The sequence below is a fragment of the Elephantulus edwardii genome, unplaced genomic scaffold (assembly GCF_000299155.1).
Source record: "Elephantulus edwardii isolate Elephantulus edwardi_28Jun2011 unplaced genomic scaffold, EleEdw1.0 scaffold00028, whole genome shotgun sequence".
In the NCBI taxonomy this organism is placed as follows: Eukaryota; Metazoa; Chordata; class Mammalia; order Macroscelidea; family Macroscelididae; genus Elephantulus; species Elephantulus edwardii.
This window is the reverse complement of record NW_006399778.1, coordinates 15324484-15343136: the sequence shown is the minus strand read 5'-3', so window position 1 is coordinate 15343136 and position 18653 is coordinate 15324484. Positions and strand designations below refer to the sequence as shown.

The 18653-nt window shown below is 48.2% G+C and overlaps 1 protein-coding gene across 1 annotated transcript in view; it reads left to right on the top strand.

Annotated features, from left to right (window-relative positions):
- Positions 1 to 18653, top strand: part of IGSF21 (immunoglobin superfamily, member 21) — a 407272-nt gene that overhangs the window by 255198 nt on the left and 133421 nt on the right. Inside the window, exon 3 of the mRNA XM_006883689.1 lies at positions 15897 to 16018. Coding sequence (XP_006883751.1) covers positions 15897 to 16018 — 122 coding nt within the window. The remainder of the gene's footprint in view (positions 1 to 15896; positions 16019 to 18653) is intronic.

The following is an 18653-nucleotide window of genomic DNA, read 5'->3' as shown; positions in this document are numbered from 1 at the left end:
CCATCCATCCTGATGCTACCGATTGGTCCAGTGGTGAGAACTTTTGTCTTCTTGACATTGAGCCTCAGATAAATTGGATGGATGGATGGACGGACAGTTGGCTGGATGACTGGATGTATGGATGCATACGGAGGGGTAAATGATGAACTGAAGAGATTTAAAGGATAAAATATTCATTGTAAGAGCTAAGTGGTAAGTATATAGGTGCTTACTGTATGATTCTTTAAACTTTTCTGCAAATCTGAAAATGTTCACAAATGTTGAAAGAGAAAACATGAAACTGCAGGACCAAGCTCAGAGAGGGTGGGTGACTTATGCATAATCACATGGTCGTTCACAGAGATGAAGACTGGTTTTCAGAGACATGAACATCATTTAAGAAAGACTGATGATTTAGGTAGCTTTCAAGATCATGGTCTTCTCAGTTGCTTGCTATGCATCTGAGAGCTAGACAATGATTAAAGATGACAGGATAAGAATCAATGTCTTTGAGTTGTGGTGCTGGAGAAGCGTATTGAACATATCATGGAGCACCAAAAGAACAAACAGATCTATCCGAGAGCAGGTGAAACCAGTGTGCTCCTTAGGGACAAGGATTCTGAAGCTCTGTGTCACATATATTTTCCGCATGTTGTCAGGAGGGACCAGTCCTTGTAGAAGGACTGCTTGGAAGGGTAGAGGGTCAGCGCAGGAGAAGAAGAGCTTAAATGAGATGAATTGACACAGTGTGGCAATGGGATCAAGTGTGTCAGGGATGGTAAGGTTGGCTCAGGATAGGGCAAGGTTCAGAGTCATTGTTCATAGGGTCACTCACTGTAAGATGTAGTTGACTCAGTGGCACATAACAGCAACAAGTCAGGAATAGAGGAACTTGATTAATCCCTTTATTTCTGTGAGACTCTGTATGCCCACCTGTAAAATGGGAAGAATGCTAAAGCAGAGAGTTGTTGCAAGATTCAATGAGAACCACCACTGTCTTAAATTAACAGTACTCCTCAAGGAACCGACAGAGAGCAGCTCGGTTCATTCTAAGCAAGCTGGCCCATCCTCCTCGTTTGTGTCCTTCCCTGGCCACCCAACCTGACCTAGCCCCTCCTTTCCCCATCCATCATTCTATTTTAATTGTCTGTGTGATACTCCTCCTTCTCTGTGATACACTTCTTCCATCTTCCTTAATTATCTGCTTCCTCCAACTCTAATATCGACTCCACAAGAAAAGGGATTTTGTCTTGTTCACAACTAAATCCCAGTCATGAGTGCATAGGAGGCATGAGGCCTCTTTGTTGAATGAAGCACTGAATTAACAGGCCTGAGTAAACTCTAGGGCAACCTTGTAGGTCTTTATATTTTCTTTATAGTGGTAAATCATTATGTAAACAAATGTTTTCCATTTCAGCATTCTTCATATGTCCAGTCCAGTGATATAGATTATGTTCACCATACCTTTATCCATCTCTCCATTCAATCACATAATAAAAGCTCAATGTCCCCTAAGTTTCCCTCCTACTCACCCCTGCTAACCAATAATAAACTTTGGTCTCTATACCTTTTCCTATTCTAGAAATTTCATAGAACTGAGTTTATATAATATTGCCCTTTTGAACAATCACAGAATTCTTTCCAGAAATTGCCTGCCACTAATATTACTCTTTAGAATAGCAAGAAGAAAATGTAGAGATTTAACCACTACCTCCCCACACATAACTGCACATCTCACTCTACAGATTAGGAGAAAGTTTGAGAGAGAGACTGCGAATTTCCTAGCATCCACTGCCAACAATGCTGAGTAGAGATGAGTTCCAGGCCAACTAATGCTCAGTCTGATACTCTCGCTACTTCAGCTCACTGCTGGGGCACGTAGTGCAGTGTTCAGCCCTGAGTGCAGCCATCAGATGGACAGACAGACAGGCTCCATTGAGCTGCGCTGCCAGCGATGCTGCGTGCTAATTACAGTGGGCATGATACCCCAGTCTGGCACTGTTGACTGGCTCATCCCATCCCCTATTCAGCAGGTGGGCAGGATGATGCAGACCACTGATGGGCCTCAGCCATGGTTTTGCCAGCAATGGATAGTGCTGACGCAGGCCTGATTGTCTGCAGTGGCCGCCAAGCGTAGTAGGCCAGACAGATTGACACAGCAAGGGCCTTCCCCTCGGACTGGCAGCCCCTCCTGACTGCATCGGTCAGCCAGACTCGCACAAGCTGGGCATCTGCCTCCATGATGAGTCCTTGCCAGACACAACCTGTCCACACAGGTGTGGTCAATGATGGGCAGCCTGGGAGGTGGCACTTGGACCAAGTGCTAGAATGCCCACTGTGGGACACGGCAGGTGGGAGCATAGGCAGAGAATTCAGACCAGACTTCAACCCGCATACTGAGATCTGTAGAACTCAGCCATGTCCCCACAGAGACACACACGCCTGTGCACTCAGCTAGTGGGAACCCAAAATCCACTTTGCAGCCCTGAAAAAGAGAATGCAACTATTCCCTCTCTGTCCTAACTGCCTCTTTCCAGCTCCACATGAATCTTACTTCTTCAGTTGAGTGTGATCTTCCTGAGAAAGGTGGGGCCTGATAATGCCCTGCTTGAAGCCTTCAATGACTCCTCATTTCCCTCCAAGGAGGTAAAAATAGCTATAGCATCTACTGTATAATTGCTGAAGCTTCTTTATAATGCAAATGTTAATATACTTTGTGCTAACTGAAAGGCTGGTGGCTTGAGTCCACCCAGAAGTACCACAGAAGAAAGATCTGGCTTCCAGAAAACCAGCCACTGAAAACCCTACAGAACTGTACGGAGGGCATGGGGGCACCAGCCTCTGACCTCTGCTAACTTCACAGGGGGAAACAATCCTTGTCAACAGTATTAGTAATACAAAACTAATTGCAATGGGATCAGGCATGCCTTCCACGAGCTATGTTGTTGTTGTTAGTGCTGCTGAGTCGAGTACTACTCATAGCGACACTGTGAACTACAGACCTGAATCCTGTTCTATCCTGTGCCATCCTCGTCATCTCTGATACACTTGAGCCGACTGCTGCAGTCACTGTGTCAATCCACCTCACTGGGAAGAGAGGAAGACTCTTTTGTTGACCCTCTGTCTTTTCAAGCATAATATCCCTTTCCAAGGAGCCATACCTTCTTATAAAAGTTCTAACCTCAACAGTCCCTCTCAAGGCTCTCACTACTCTGTGACTGGGCTCAATAATTTGTTACAATGTCCAATCGGACGTCACAGACAATATTCAGGATTATGAGTCTATTTTTGAAGTAATAGGCTACAATTCCCACGGCCCTCGGGCCTGTCTTTCATTGTTTTTGTTCAGACATTCCTCTAGGTCGTATGCCCCTGGTGTACAAGTTGCCATACAGTGGTAACTTGTGGTTGCTGTGAGGCTGAACACTGTGACACTGATGTGTCAAATGCGTTAATGGCTGGTTACCCAATACTGACAGAGAATGGGGTGGAGTTCCCCGATTAAACAAGCTTGGAAGCAGAAGTGGCATCCACTTCCATAATAGCTTGCCTCTGGAAACCCTATGAACCTGGAGAGAGGATGAAAGGCACCCAAACATTGAGGACTCTCCTTCATAGGGTCGCTATGAGACGCCTGTGACTCGACGGCACTTAACAACAACAACACAACAGGATACAGTTCAGGCTGGAAACACTCAAGATACAACTCTCAGTCAGGACAGGCTGATCTTAAGTATACCTGAATGTGGGCCTTTCTCTGAGTTTACACCTCATGGCCTTACCCTGCTTGGTGAAGTGTTATAAAGCTCTTTCCATCTGCCACCCCTACTCCACCTGTGAACCAGGCCGAAGGGGCTCTAATCTAGCTCTGTGAGTTGGCAGACCTAGCTTAGCTCTGTCTCGCAACACTTTCTGATTCTCTGCCACTTTTGCTCCCTACACCAATACTACCACCACAACTGCTGTCTTCTAGACTGCCGTGTTTCGGCCTCAGTCTGGTTCTCAGTATTGATCCATCTCAAGCAGGAATTTCTGGCCCACAGGACGTGGTGTACTCTCTGCTTCTTCTTCCTTGATGGTGCTTCCCATTTTCTGCCTCTGAGCCTGCTCAATGTAAACCTATCAGAATGGCAAAACCAGCCAATCTCCATGTTTGCATTCTACACATTTAGTTTGCATGTTCCCACCACCCAAAAGGTGCTATCACTTTACTTACAATATTAGCGAGTTACCCAATCCCTTGGTGATCCCAGAACAGCTTACATTTGCATAATTTTGCCCAGCCTGTAGGGGAACTCTGATGGCTTAGTGGTAAGGAGTGGCATTGATACTTCAAAGGCACGTGGTTCAAAATCCACCAGCCGCTCCATGGAAGAAAGATGGACGGTCTCCTTCCTTGTGATTTACTGCCTCTGAAAATACACTGGAAGGTCAGCTGAGTCAGCTCCTAATCAAAGTACTTAACAACGACAACACCCAGCCATGTGGTAAGAGTTACACTGACAACGGCTAGAAAAAACATATCAAATACTCCACTCCAGCACAAACACAGGTCTACCCTGATATTCATGGGGTCACCATGATGGCAACTTGATTATATCTGCTATATACCACTCAAGCAGGAGTGGCACCCACTTCCTAAGCAACATGCCTCTGGAAAGTCTATGGATTTTGAGAAGCGATATTTACCGAAAGGATTCAGGTCTTTTGTTTATAGGGTCACTGAGTCATGCTCACCTCGATGGCAACAACAACAAATGCTAAGCATTCCACTGCCATTGGGTGCTATTGGGTCAATTCTGACTCATAGTAAACTCATGGCATAAAAGGGTTTTCTCGACTGCAGTGTGGATTTTAGGCTTCCAATAGCCTGATGGACGAATATCTGTGTCTCTATGGGGGCATGACTGAGTCCTACTGATTCCAATATCTGCATACCTGGTGTTGAAGTCTAGCCTGAATCCCCTTATGGAAACAGATTCCCCACTGAGTCGCAATGGTGGTTTGAACCACCCGTCTTTCAGTTAGCACAGTTAGCAGCCAAATGCTAACACTAGGGCTCTATTATGCACTTCACAGCTAATAATGTTGTTGTTGTGCACCATCAAGTTGGAACCAACCTGTAGCTGATCCTCCAATCAGTTTTTAGAAGCTGTGAATTGCACAGGAGGAGATTGTCCATCTTAACTTTGGATTGCCCAGGCAACTCCTTACCACGAGGCCATCTGAGCTCCCTGCAACTGATAATGACACACAATTAGAGAGCATCTAAGGAAAATCAGGCACTTTATGTGTAAGCAATACTGTATTTTTATACAAAGAATGGAAATACCATTTCTGTATGCCACCCTCCCCATGTTAGCTTCCTACATGTAGTATGCACTTTATATGTCCATGCATGGTATTTAAATGGATGTGCCCTACTGCTTAATCCATTTTGCTGCTGCTGTGTACAGTAGAGTTGGAATCAACCCATAGGTGACCCTCCAGTGGGTTTTCAGAGGCAGTTAATGGCTTGGGAGGAGATTGCCCATCCTTTGCCCACAGAGCTGCTGTGACCTTAAATCGTGTGCCTTCTGGATTGCAGCGCGGCTTCTTGCCAGTAGGCCACCAGAGCCCCATTTTACAGATGAGGAAACTGAGTCAGGAGGTATGAAGTAATATAGCTGAGATCATGTAGTTGATAACTGGTAGGGGCTGGGTTTGCGTTCCAGGGTTTAATTTTGATCCAAACCCAGTCTCTTTAGGTGGGAAACTCAATCTTCACATCAGGGCCTGACCTCATGGCGAGGTTCTTCAACCCCTAAATTCTGTATTGCATCCTGCAAAGCGGAACACTGCTCACTGTGCCTGAATCTTGCCTTTTCCCTCCCCTCTGCATGGTTCTCTTCTAAGCCTGGAGTGCCTGCCTTTCTTCCTTGTCTGCAGACTCAGCTCTGAGGGCTCTGTGGAGCCTGCTCTCAGCCCTCCCTTCCCCAAGCCTGTTCAATTCTTCACCTGTGCTGAGTGCTTGGTACTGGTATTTCTCTCTGTGCTTCTCCATACCCACCAAGGTTTTTACCACAAGCTCCTGGATGACCAGGATAGGACCTGATGTACCCTGTGTCCGTGGGCCTGGCCCCTAGGAGGTACTGAGTGAGTGAATGGATAACTGAGAAGCTGAGGCCATTCGATTAGAACTGTAAGGGCTGAGGGTGTTAATGAAGAGTGGCCTTTGAGAACATATAAGAGGTAGAAGTAAGTCTTCTCCTCTCTCCTCTACTCCAGCTCCCAGTCCCCCACCTTCTGGGACATAAAAGGGGGAGCTCTAACTGCACTGGGAAGAAGTCCTCTTTGAGGTGATAAGTTAGTAACCCTGGAGCCCACCTCCAATGCGAGGATTTTCTGGGAGGATAATGCTCAGAGGAGACATGTAGGCAGATCTCACTTGTGTGTTTGACTGACAGGAGCCACCTTCCTAGGGATGGCAGGTGGGGCAGGGTGGCATAACATTGGCTTCCAGCTTAATGGGTACATCCTAAGGTTTCCCAGAAATATGCCCACAGGCATACCCAGGCTGACACCCTCCACCTCCCAGACCAGAGCAGGGAATGTGAGTGTAAACTAGACTGAGACCTATGGATGCCGGCATCATGTATGTGCATGTGAACACACACACACACACACACACACACACACACGCACACACACACACACATTCATATACTCCATGAATCCACAGACTCTGAACATCCACGCACACATTTTTTCTTCCATATTCAAAAACCTCTCATGTTCATCACCATGCAAACATCTAAAATGACATATGAACATGTTCATCACGCAGGCTCATCGCAGATTTGCACACTCACTTCTACTGACACATGTAGTCACCCACACACCCTGGAGTGCAAGTTTCTGGTTCACACCCGTCCTCCTCACCACTGGCTGTCCACACGCAGCTCCTGGGGTCCCACGATGCCCCACGCTCACACAGGTTGCACTCGTCCCCCACACTCACATCAGCACTTGCCCGTGTGCTCTCTCGGCTGCCGTTCTCCCAGGCCCCCAGCCCCAGCTCACCCGCACCATCCCTGAGCTCCTGTCTGCCACCGCACAGTAACCAGATGAGACAAGGCAATTTATGACACCAGCTGTCTCTGTCAAAACCGGATCTCCCACACACACCGGGGGAAGCCAATTACCCCATGCCCAGCCCTGCCAAGAGCCAGGATTCAGCACTTCTGAGCAGAGGTGGAACCAGCTACCTGTGAGGTGGGGGCTCTGACTCAGGGATCTCCCCTACAAACCCTCCTTGGAAATCCATCCCATATCCCCTGTCCCCTATCCCCTGCCCCCCTCCTTCCTATGGCCACTCCTCTAGACCAATCCCCAGCCATCAGAGCAGGATCAGGGCAGAAAACAGGTGGCTGGGGTTTAGGAGAAGAGTGGTCCAGGGTTGCCATAGCAACAGAAAAACTAGGAACCCTGTGTCCTTCCCCCTATAGTAGGCCACCAGGTGGCCACATCACTGTCCCCAGGTCCTTCCTATCCTATTGTTCCCAGCTCTTCCCTAGGCAGGTGGCCTCGTGCTCAGCACTCTGCCCAGGTACCTGTCATCCATGCACACTCACGCCCTTCCCTCCTCCCACCCCCAGTGTAAGCAGCTGGTCCTGCCTAAGCCACTTCATATCTGAAGTTTGTAATCAAACCTAGGTTCAAATCTCCACTTCACCACTTAACAGCTAGACAATTGGGCAGATGGCAGGTCTGCCTGTCCTTCTAATAAAAAGGTTTATTTATGTATAAAATGTCTAATGAGGGCCGCCACGTGCCAGGCTGTGTTCTCAGTGCTGGTGACCCTGAAGTGAATCAAAGGAAGCCCCAGCTCTTGTGAGCCCCAGGCTCTCAGGCAGGAGCCGGAAAATACACGTTTCAGACATTTCAGTGAGACAGTTAAGTTTCTTTTTAGCCTTGGTCTTGGTTGGCTCCTTCACCTGTACTCCCAGCACCAAGCACCGTGCTGGAAAGGAAGTGCTGACTTCCGAGTGGCTGCATAGGGACAGGTCTGCTTAGACTGGGAACTTGTGTCTTCATGCTCTCCCTCTCTGACTCATGTATTCATTCCACAAGCTGACTTGAGGGACAGAGCATGTGCCTGTCCCCACACTGGGCACCCATGCTGGGGCCAACAGGCGACCCATCCACGCTGGAGTCAGCTGCCGGCAAGGTGAGCAGACATAGAAGATTTTAGATTCATTCTTCTTCACCTGCCTCAGGACTAGGACTCGAGCAGTAAATTCACATTCATAGCACATCCACTTTATATGTTACAAAAAGTAGTTGCATATATTTAAACATCTCTAAGTCAAACCGATCGCCACCAAGAGTCAGTTCTAATCTGGAGATTCCAGGTGTATCAGAGTAGAACTTTGCTCTGTGGGATTTTTTTCTAACTGTGACTATTCTGGAGCAGATTTCCAGGTCTTTACTCTGAGGTATTTCTAGGTGAGTCTGAACCACAGGCTATGACGGACTAACTCAATATTGAATTGGTTTTGGCGCTTTCCCTATATTAGATCCTTGAATATTTCTGACATCTCTGAGGGCTAGTTTCAATCACTATCCTCCTATTTTACAGATGAGGACACTAAGGTTTAGAAACCAGTCAGCAACATAACCCACAGTGGAAGTCTCTAGTGGTGTTATAGTGTACCAGACAATGTTGGTCAGTTGTGTTATTGTCCTCCCTACTCATACATTCTGATTCTAAGACTGACTAAACAACCTCGTCGCATTGGACCTGGCTCCTAACTGACCCTCCTGCGCAGCGGGTCTTTCGAGGCTGTAAATCACACAGGAGGGGATTGCCAGTCTTTCTCCCAGGGAACAGCTGATGGACTCAAACCACCTGCCTTTGTGTTAGCAGAGCCCAATTCCTCATCCCCAGGCCACCAGAGCTCCCAGATTCTAGGGCAGCTGGTCCTAAAGAGAACAGCTTCCCACAACCAGATAGGTCAGCCACAGTCCACAACAACCCTGTAGGGCCGGCCTCCCCTTTACCCACTTTGCTGCTGGGAGCGCGACTCTCCTACGCCAGGATTTGAACCTGGCTTGGCCTGCCTGGAGAGCGCAGGCGCCATCCACTCCTCCATGTCTAATCAGTTCATTAAAAGCCTTCTTGAAAACACTCCCTCGCTCTGCCTGGCCACAGAGAGCTCAGCTGCTCCATTTCCAGGAGAGCGAATTCCTTCCCGGCTGGAGAGGAGTGTATAATGTAGGCAGGCAATTTAAACAGCTCCGGCAAAACACACCAGCAGTTTTCACTCTCTGCCACTATTACACTTTCCAGCCGCGGCGGGATTGGCCCATAAGTGGGATATCAAGTTTATTACAGCTATTTCCAACCTGTAATTGGTTTTGTGGAACACAAAGAGAGGAGGTAGAGGGGTGGGCGAGGTGATTTTCTTTCCCCCTTTCTATTTTTTTTCCTCCTCTGGATGAGGGCACCCAGGGACTTTGGGGAAGCGGCTGGAGTCGGAGACTTATTTGTTTTTCAAATGAAAACTCCCAGCCAGGCAGCCGCTGCTGGCCGCTGGCCGGTGGGTTCAGCGCTGCTGGCTGGACTGAGTCCGTTTGCCACGCTTTGGTGGCTCCGCTTGAAAGGCAGCCCAGCTGGCTGCAGCCGATTTGCTGGTAAGGGCATCTGGGACCAGGTCCGGCAGCCTCGGGGCCTGTGGGCAGCTGACTGAGCCCTAGTATGCAAGTTTGGGGTGTGAGAAGCCAGGGTCTTGTCGGACCAGCTGTCTGAAAATCAGAACATATGGCAGTGAGGATAAAATAGACTCTCAAACCCCTCACTGAATATTTAGGGAAACTGAGACCCAGAGCCAGAAGCAATGAATAGGGAACTAGAAGTCAAGTTCCAGCTGCCTCATCCAGGCCTTTGTCCTTTAACACAGTAAGACAGATGCTGTTAGGGTGAGAAGAAAAGAGCCATCCAAGACTGAGCTAGAGAATCAAGGGGTTAGAAGGGGCACAGAGAAAGAAGGGGCCCAGGAAAATGGCACTGGTGCCCTGACAAGCCTCATCTCATGGAATCTCACAAGGAAGGCAACTGAACTTTAGCAGATGAGGAAACTGAGGCTGTAAGAGTTGAATGACTTACAAGCACAAGCAATAGAAGTAACAGAAATGCAGAATTCAAGTGGAGATGGTCTAGGCTAGTCTTGCCTTGTGTTCAAAAGCCTACTCTTGGTAAGGGGATCCAGCTTGCGTCTCTACACTTGCTACAGAGGTCCACCTCCTCCAGGAACCCATCTATGAGCCCTTCCTTTCCATGGAATTCTTGGGTCATTATGGGCATCAAGTAACTAACACATGACAAATGCCTGTGGCTGCAGGTATCACCTTGCTGGTTCTAGTCTCTGGTGATTATGGATCCTGTATCTCCCCACCATTCTGCAAATGAGCCCATCGTGGGCTGCAACCATGTCTGCAATTCATCTCCTTCCCTTCCTTAGGCTCTGGGACAGTGCTCGCCTGTCTTGTGGCTCTTAGATGCCACTGAGTCCTCTTTGAATCATGATGACCGCTGTGTTCTACAGGATGAAATGCTGCTGCCTTATCCTGCACCATTTAGTCTGTGGTCATCCAAAGAGTTGCCATTGGTTAATTCTTGGAAGTGGATTGCCATGCCTTTCTGTCTAGTCTTTTAACCTGAAAACTTTGCTTTCAAGTCTCTTTGTCTAAAATCTGTCCACCACAGGTGATCCCGCTGGTCTTTAAATGTCTGTCGAATCACAACCCCCATAAAGCCATCACAGAATGACAAGTTGACATATGGGTTATTCTTTTTGTTAGGTGCCCTCGAGTTGACTACAACTCATCGTGACCTTATGAACAATAGATCTGAACTGTGCCCTGTTCTGTGACAGCCTCGTGACCTCCGACATGCTCGAGCCCATTGTGCCACGTGGTGTTAGCCCATCTTGTTGAGTCTTCCTCTCTCTCCCTGAAAGTGGAAACAGTTCCCCCAGCATGCTGTCTTTTCCCATTCTGACAATATATGCAATGTACGTGACATGGAGTTTCACTATCCTTGCATAAGGAGCACAATGGTTGCACATCCTCCTTGTTCTTTTGGCAGTCCATGGGATGTTCAGTACTTATTCTCTACACTATAAAGGCATCAATGTTCTTCTGTCATCCTTATTTCTTGTCCAACTTTCAGATGCATAGGCAGTAACTGAAATCACTATAACCTGGATAGGCATCACTTAATCTTTAAACTGGCATATGTGCTCTTTAGCACTTTGGAAAGGTTCTTGACAACAGATTTTCCCATTGAAACATGTCTTTTGATTTATTTTTTGTTTGTTGTTTTTTATTGTGATTTTAATAGAAGTTTGCAGAAAGATTGAGTTTTCATTCATTCATTCATTCATTCATTCCTTGCTACACTTTCCCCCTCCCCCTTTCTCTTCCTTCCCAGTCCACTTTGTAATGCATATCTTGTTCCAGATTGATACATGTCATACACATGATGCCTAATCATACATTCCTCCTTCCTTTCAGATAGTCTTTTATGCTGAATGACATATCTCAGTCATAAAAGGAAAAGCACTACCTAACACTGCTGTTATAACATAGGATGGATGTGAGAGGGTAGGGGAAGAATAGGAAAAGAGACAATGAACACTGCACTGGAGCAGACGAGGGGAAGGATTGTCTTGTCTGCTGCTACCATTGTTGACAACTTCAGTTGTTCCACCATCTATCACAATGTTACCTCTTGTTCCAATGACAGATGCGGAATTGAGGGTAAGGGAGGAAAGTGTGCATGAATGAATGAATGAAATGTATCTCTTTGTAAATCTTCACTACCATTACAAACATACAAACCACAGTCACTCTGTTACTATCCAGTCAATTCCAACACCCAACCTCCCCATATGTTATGGAGTTATCATTTTTATGGAAGCAGATTTCCAGGCCTTTCTTCCATGTCACCCTTGGATGGGTTTGAACTCAACATGCAAACAACTAGCATTAACCTGCAATCAATCTTTTGCAGGTCTTTGACCTCCTGGGGCAAATGCTTGCAGAATCAAAAATGGAGTGCCTTCCTGCACACAGTGGCCCTAACACTCGCCCCACCCTCTGCCCACCGCGGGGGCACCTGTCCTCTGTCCTGGCTGCTCCAACTGCCAACAACTGTAGAATAATCTCCTTGCAAATATCTCCTCACCCAATGCACTGGAACCTGAGGGTGAATTTAAGTCCTTCCTCCTTACCTTCAGACATGATGAGTAAAATACAGAAACTAGGAAAGTGTGTCCTCAATCCTGTGCCTGGAACTCAGAAGCGCTTGTCTTTGCTGCCTGAGGCAACCAGCATCCCATATTTATTCTTCAGACTGACAGTGAGGCCCCAGACATGGCCCCAGAGAAAAAGATGTAAATAAAACTAAAGAAAACTAGGCGCGTCCTTGAAACTCCCCTGTCCCTCCGCCAACAACAGGGATTTATGGCTTGGATAATTCTTCTGTGCTTTATCCGGGGTGTGTGGGCATGTGTGTATATGTGCAGGGTGCTAGTGTATTTTCCTTGTAATAAAACCCTCAGTCCCGGTGAATAAATTCGAGAAGACAGTTTTACTGACAGATTTTTTCCCCTCCTTTGTGTAATAAAAAAAATGGAGTGAAATTTGAGATTGGGACGATAAGGGCTGCCGCATTTTAGGAGGAGATAAAAAAGCAGTACCTGGAGGGAGGCGAGGCTCAGCCGAACGAAGATGAGTCAAACGAGAGCAGCGGATGTCTTCCACTTTTATGTCTTAGGGAGGAGAACGCCTCAACCCTCCGCTGGTCCTCGCCCCTCCTGAGGCGCCAGTTGCTAGAGGCGTTCCGAGGGGTTGAGGCATTTCATTCATAAACAGCCTTGGTCAGTATGTCCGGCCAAGATGCCAAGCTTACCTGGGTTTAAACTTCATCTTTGCCAGGGACCCAGCATGTAACCTCACCAAATAAATCACTTTGTCTTTGCGAGTTTCAGTTTCCTCATCTGCAAAATGGAAAGATTACTATTGCTTCTGGGAGGCTTTGTGAGTTCAGTGGTTGAAATCTCACCTTCTGTGCCCCGTCTCAATTTCCTCATTCCTCATTTGAGAAATAAGTTTGATCCCTAACCAGTGAGCCTCATGTGCAGCTATCAGCCACCTGTCATGGAGGCTTGCATGCAGCTCTGTTGCTGTACAGATTTCAGAGGATAGACTAGGAAGAAAGGCCTGGAAATCAATAGCCAGTAAAAACTAGGCCATGAAAACCCTGTGGATCCCACTTACTCAGTCCCATTGTGTGCAGAGTTGTTAACCCAACCACAACTAACAACAGCACTGTCTATTATGCTCACATTCTAGCGATGCCATGGGCGAACACAAAATAATTGGGCTTAAAAGTCTTCCTGACATTTGGGGCTGGCTGAAGGTCTCTTCATTGTGAGTCTGTCCTGTGCAAGGATGTGTAGCAGGATCCCCCTGTCCCCTGTCTACTCAATGACAATAGCACACCACCTCTAGTTGTGGCAAGGAACTTGCCAAATGTTTCCAGGGGAGCAAACTTGCCAAAGATCATTTTAAACCTTGTCAAATGTCCCCTAGGGACATGTAACGTCCCTTACGTTCCTAGTTGAGAACCACTGATTTGAAGGCACTTTAGAGGCTCTAAAAGACCAAATATGGGGGGGGAGGAGCCACTGTGGAGGGAACCTCTGGAACATCGTGGCTTCCCTGCTGGGCTGGGAGACAGAAGAAGAAGAGGGAAGATCTGATGAAGAGAGAAGTTAAGCCACCATCCACCGCTTTCTCACCCTGGGTGCTGTGCAAGCTGGGCATCAGCTGGACTCACAAACTCCACTGGGGCATGGCATCAGATACATTGGGGTTAGGTACATTCCTGGGGGTCATTGTCAGAGTGACTTCAGACAGAGAGAGGGGTCAGCCTCTCTTCCCTTTCACTTCTCACTGGTTCTCTCCTCTCTGTCCCTCCACTCTCCCCTTCTTAGTGTCCCTGTGCTGCAGAGGGGGTCAGATGAGAGGGGGTGTGCCTTCAGTGAAAAAAGCACAAAGATCTCAGAACATAGGGGAATCCCAAAGGACAGACAGTGAGATAGGGGCTTAGCACTTTGTACGTCCCACTCAGCATCCCAGAGACTCTACTAGTGCCCTTGTCATTCTTAAAACCACCAGAGTTCAGCTGGAGCTCCCAGCTAGAGCTCCTGGGATTCCTGTTGTGTCCGGGCATTGGCTTGGAGCAGAAGGTGGATGTGATTGACATTGCTTTATTCTGAGCTTACAGTTCAAGGAACAGACCCATAGAGATGTGGCATACAGCAGGCATTCACCAAATGATGCTGGGATCTACTTGAACCTGTGTCCTCCTAAGCCAGTAGCGGCAGCACCTAGGCTAGATGTGTAGTCCAAGTCGCCTTGGGTACAGATGTGTCCAGAGGAGCGCATCCTCGCAGGAAGATGACAGAATCAAGCTCTAGTCCCCGCCTTTGCAGGGGAAGCGGTTTTCAGCACCAGCTCCACCCCAGCCCCTCGGAGTAACCCTGTCTCTGGCCACCCTCAGCCTCCAACTCTGCCTCCACCATGCAGATCCTCAGGGAGTTAATTCCACTTCTCCAGGCCCAGGCATAAGGCCTCCCCGTTGCAGGCTGTTAGCGCCCAGCTGAGCGGCGAGAGGCTGCAAGCTCCCAGTCTATAATAGAGTTGCTGAGACAAGCGGAAAACTGCAGCCGAGTAAACAGATAAATAATTGAAACAGTGACAACACATACCTTGCTGCTTTGTGGAGTAACACTTTCATTAGCAGGAGGCGGCGAGGGCCTGGGATGCAGGCGGCCGCTGGGAGGATGGGACACTTGGGTCCAGCTTTTAATCAGCCGTGAACAGCTGGACACCTGAGCAGCCTTTGTCTCCCGGCCCCTGCTTTATTATCTCCTTCTGAGTTTTCTGCCTCCTCAGTCCTCATGTTCTTAGGTGAAATGAGGACCTCTTCCGCCCCTCCCCAGGTTTCCAGAAAAGGCTCTTCACCCAAGCCCTTCTGTCCACCCTATTATGAATGTAGGTTAGAGGCTCCCCGGCTCCCTGCCTCTAGTCTTGCTCCCTTTGATCCAGACGTGTTTAGAATCTGAGCAAGACGCTCCACCATTGCCCTTGGGTCCCCACTGCAGAACTGACTAGGTACTACTCTTATTGCAGAAGGCAACTTAGCTATCACTTCCTCCAGGAAGCCCTCTGTGACTGCCCCATTCTTATGTTATGGGACACCTCTCCTCTGGGTTCTCCAGTCCTGGACCTGTCCCTTGGAGGCTTTATCAGAAAGTATTGCAATTTTGTTTCTTGAAATCCCCCATGAGATTTTTGTAACAATGCCTGCCCCACCGTCCTCAATTTTCTCTACTTTCTTTCCAGCCTATTCTCCATCCCTTCTCTCTTGGGAGCTGAAAAGGTTTGAGAACCAAGCTGTGATTCTGCAAGTCACAGCCACACTCTCTGGTCCTGCCCAAGTCTCCACAAGCTTTGTTTGTCACTTCTGAAAAGCAGGCCAATCACAGAACAGGGACAGCCTGATGCATTGGGAAGAGCTAGAGGGAAGAGCGTGTGGCTCTCAGCTCTGCTCTGTGCTCCTTCTTCACTGTAGGACCTCAAGAGGTCACCTCGCTTTAGAACCTCAGTTTGTGCATCCGTAAAATGGGATGAGAGGATGTAGTGATGGTTGTGACATCGCCAACAAAATGCATCTCCAGGGGGACCAGAGCAACGGACAATGGGCTCCCTGCCTCTGCATATCCCCAGAATCCTGGGAGCTCCTTCCACGTGGAATGAGATGGCCTGGCCTGGCTGACCCCTCACCTGTTCTGTTTCTGTTGCAGGTGACAGATGGTGGCACTATCAAGCAGAAAATCTTCACCTTTGATGCCATGTTCTCCACCAACTACTCTCACATGGAGAACTACCGCAAGAGGGAGGACCTGGTATACCAGTCCACTGTGAGGTGAGGCTCTGTGCCCCGGGGCAGGGGGGAGGATATGGACAGTGAGGGACGCTTCTCTGCCCTTCCATGCCAACTTCCTCAGTCCTCATGGGATCACTGTCCCCAAGCTTGGAAGGCAATGATGGGGGCTCTGTAGCACAAGTGACACTCAACCTTCAGGGGACACTGAGGCAGGAAGGCGTCAAGTCACATATCCTGCATCTTAGCCAAATGCCAGGCCCTGGACCTTTACCTTCTAATTCAGCTCCTCAAGTATGTATGGTTTCCATAACCTACTTCCATATGAGGACAATGAAGCCCAGAGAGGGTGAGCAATGTGCATAAACTCACAGAGCCAGGGGTGACCAAGCCTGTGTATGAACCAGCTCTCCCTGGTTCCGGAGACCATGCAGCAAATCCTCATGTGTTCCCCGATGATTCCAAAACTGTGCAGACCCCATGTGTAGAAAGGAAATCTAGCCATTAGCAGCTGACCTCAGATCAGAAGCAACAGCAGGATACAGAAGGAAAAGTGTGCAAAGATGGAGATGTTTAATATTTCTGTCTCTACTCTTGGGAGGTCTGGTGGCCTAGTGGTAAGAAGTTGTGCTGCCAACCCTGAAGCACCCAGTTCGAATCTGCTAGCTGCTTTGTGGGAGGAAGATGGGCAGTCTCCTCCCATATGACTTAAAGCCTCTGAAAACCTGCTTGCAGGCCAGCAATGAGTTAGTGCTGACTTGACAACACACAACAACTACCTGGACTCCTCCTTTCCAGAAGGTTTGATTCTAATTCATACCCTGTCATTTTCCAGGTACCTGGGCACCTCTAACCTCACCATCTCCCCTGTGCACACCCTAAAAGGTCCCACGCTTGGGTTAGGTGCTGGTCCCTTTCCCACAGTGTCTTTCCCCTTTGAGTACATGGAAAAACCCTTAATCATCAGCCTTGAGAACCCAAACCCAAGCAGATCCTCCTGAGGCACACCTGCTCTAGATCACTTCTCACGTATCCGAACTGAGCTCTCCCACACCTGGAGTGCGATAGCTGCACTTGTAACCACCCTGCCACTAGGTGGAGCCCTCAACACACTGCCGCAGAGCAACTTCACACAGGGCGCATGCGCAGTTTTATTGGGTTTTTAGATTCTGAGCCAGAGGCAGAACGCATCTCACTCTGCAAACAAATCTTTTTGAGACTGACTGCAAGCATCCAGGGTACAAAAAGCAAGCTCCCCTTTGCTTATCTCCCCAGCTCTCAACACAGAGCCTGGCCCATAGTAAGAATACAATAAACACTTACACAAAACAAATGGATGCCTCTGGATATGGCCCTTACTCATTGGACCTCAGTTTCCTTATGGAGAGAATTGTGAAGTGGGACAAGCCATCCATTCAGCCTGGTGTGGCGGGAACTTGTGCTGGTGGGATTCTCTGGCCCTTTGTGAGAACAGGAATGACTTGGAGGGCTGTTCTAGGGTCCTTGTCTCCAGACTGGGGTCCTCGTTTCCCAACTGGGGTCCTTATCTCCCGCATTCTCCTCCCTGGGCTCCATGCAAGGAACCCAGTGTCTCTGTGGACTTCAAGGAGATGCTGGAATCTCTGCACAGAGGCCTCATTCATCTGCTTATTTCTCCGGCACCATTCCCAAAGAGGATTTGAGATGTCTTAAATATTAAAGCACACATAAGACAAACCAGTTACAATCAAGATGGAAACAGCTTAAAAACTCATTTTTGAAAAGAAAATCGCTGTTCTGAGAAAATCACAGAAAAAGCAGTAATAAGTGAACCCCCAGATCAACCCAGGCTCCCAGGCACCATATGCCGGCTTCCACCAGTGCACGGTTAATGTGGGCTCTGAGAAGCCCCCAAACCTATCCCCCATCACTGCAGGGGTGACCACTAGGACAACCCCTCAGATTCCTCACTCACTGCTGTCTAGTCAGAACTAACTCCTAGCTGACCCTCCAGCGAGTTTCCAAGGCTGTAAATTGCATGAAAGGAGATTGCCCATTAACCAAAAGGCAGCTGGTGGATTTGAACCACTTGAAGGACGTGGCCTTTGGTTTAGCAGTACTACTCCCCAGGAACTGTGTCACCTGAGCTCCTTGGGCCAGGGCACAAATCTAGAGACCATCAGAACACTCTTGAATCCCTCCTGGGCATACACAAGTATCAAGAACCTTTATCCAGGTTCAGGGAGAGCTGGCTGTAAATCACAGGTAAGCCTGTACCTCCTGCATAGGCTTGGAGCCAGGGTCCTCACCATTCTCTGCTTCTGCTTCCTCACCTACAAGATAGGCCTTTGAACTATTGTGGAATGTAAGTGGAATTTGTGTCCAGAGGCCTGAGTTCAAATCTTACCTCACCCACATCCTAGCATCCCTCAGACCTTGAGTTTCCACACCTTCAACAATGGCTCACTGCTGCCTCGTAAGGCTCTGAAGAGATAATTCGTTCAAACTGGTGCACTGTTGCTGAGTGATGCATGTCTGCGGTTATTGCTAGTTCAGCTCCTCCTTCACCATAAAGACAGAACAAAACCCAAACTTGCCTTTTTATGAATCTCATAAAGCTTCCTAGGATGCCTTCTGTTGATCCTCAAAACAACCCAGAGATGCAGGCCTGTGGTGTTACTTTTCTCTTACCTTCTTT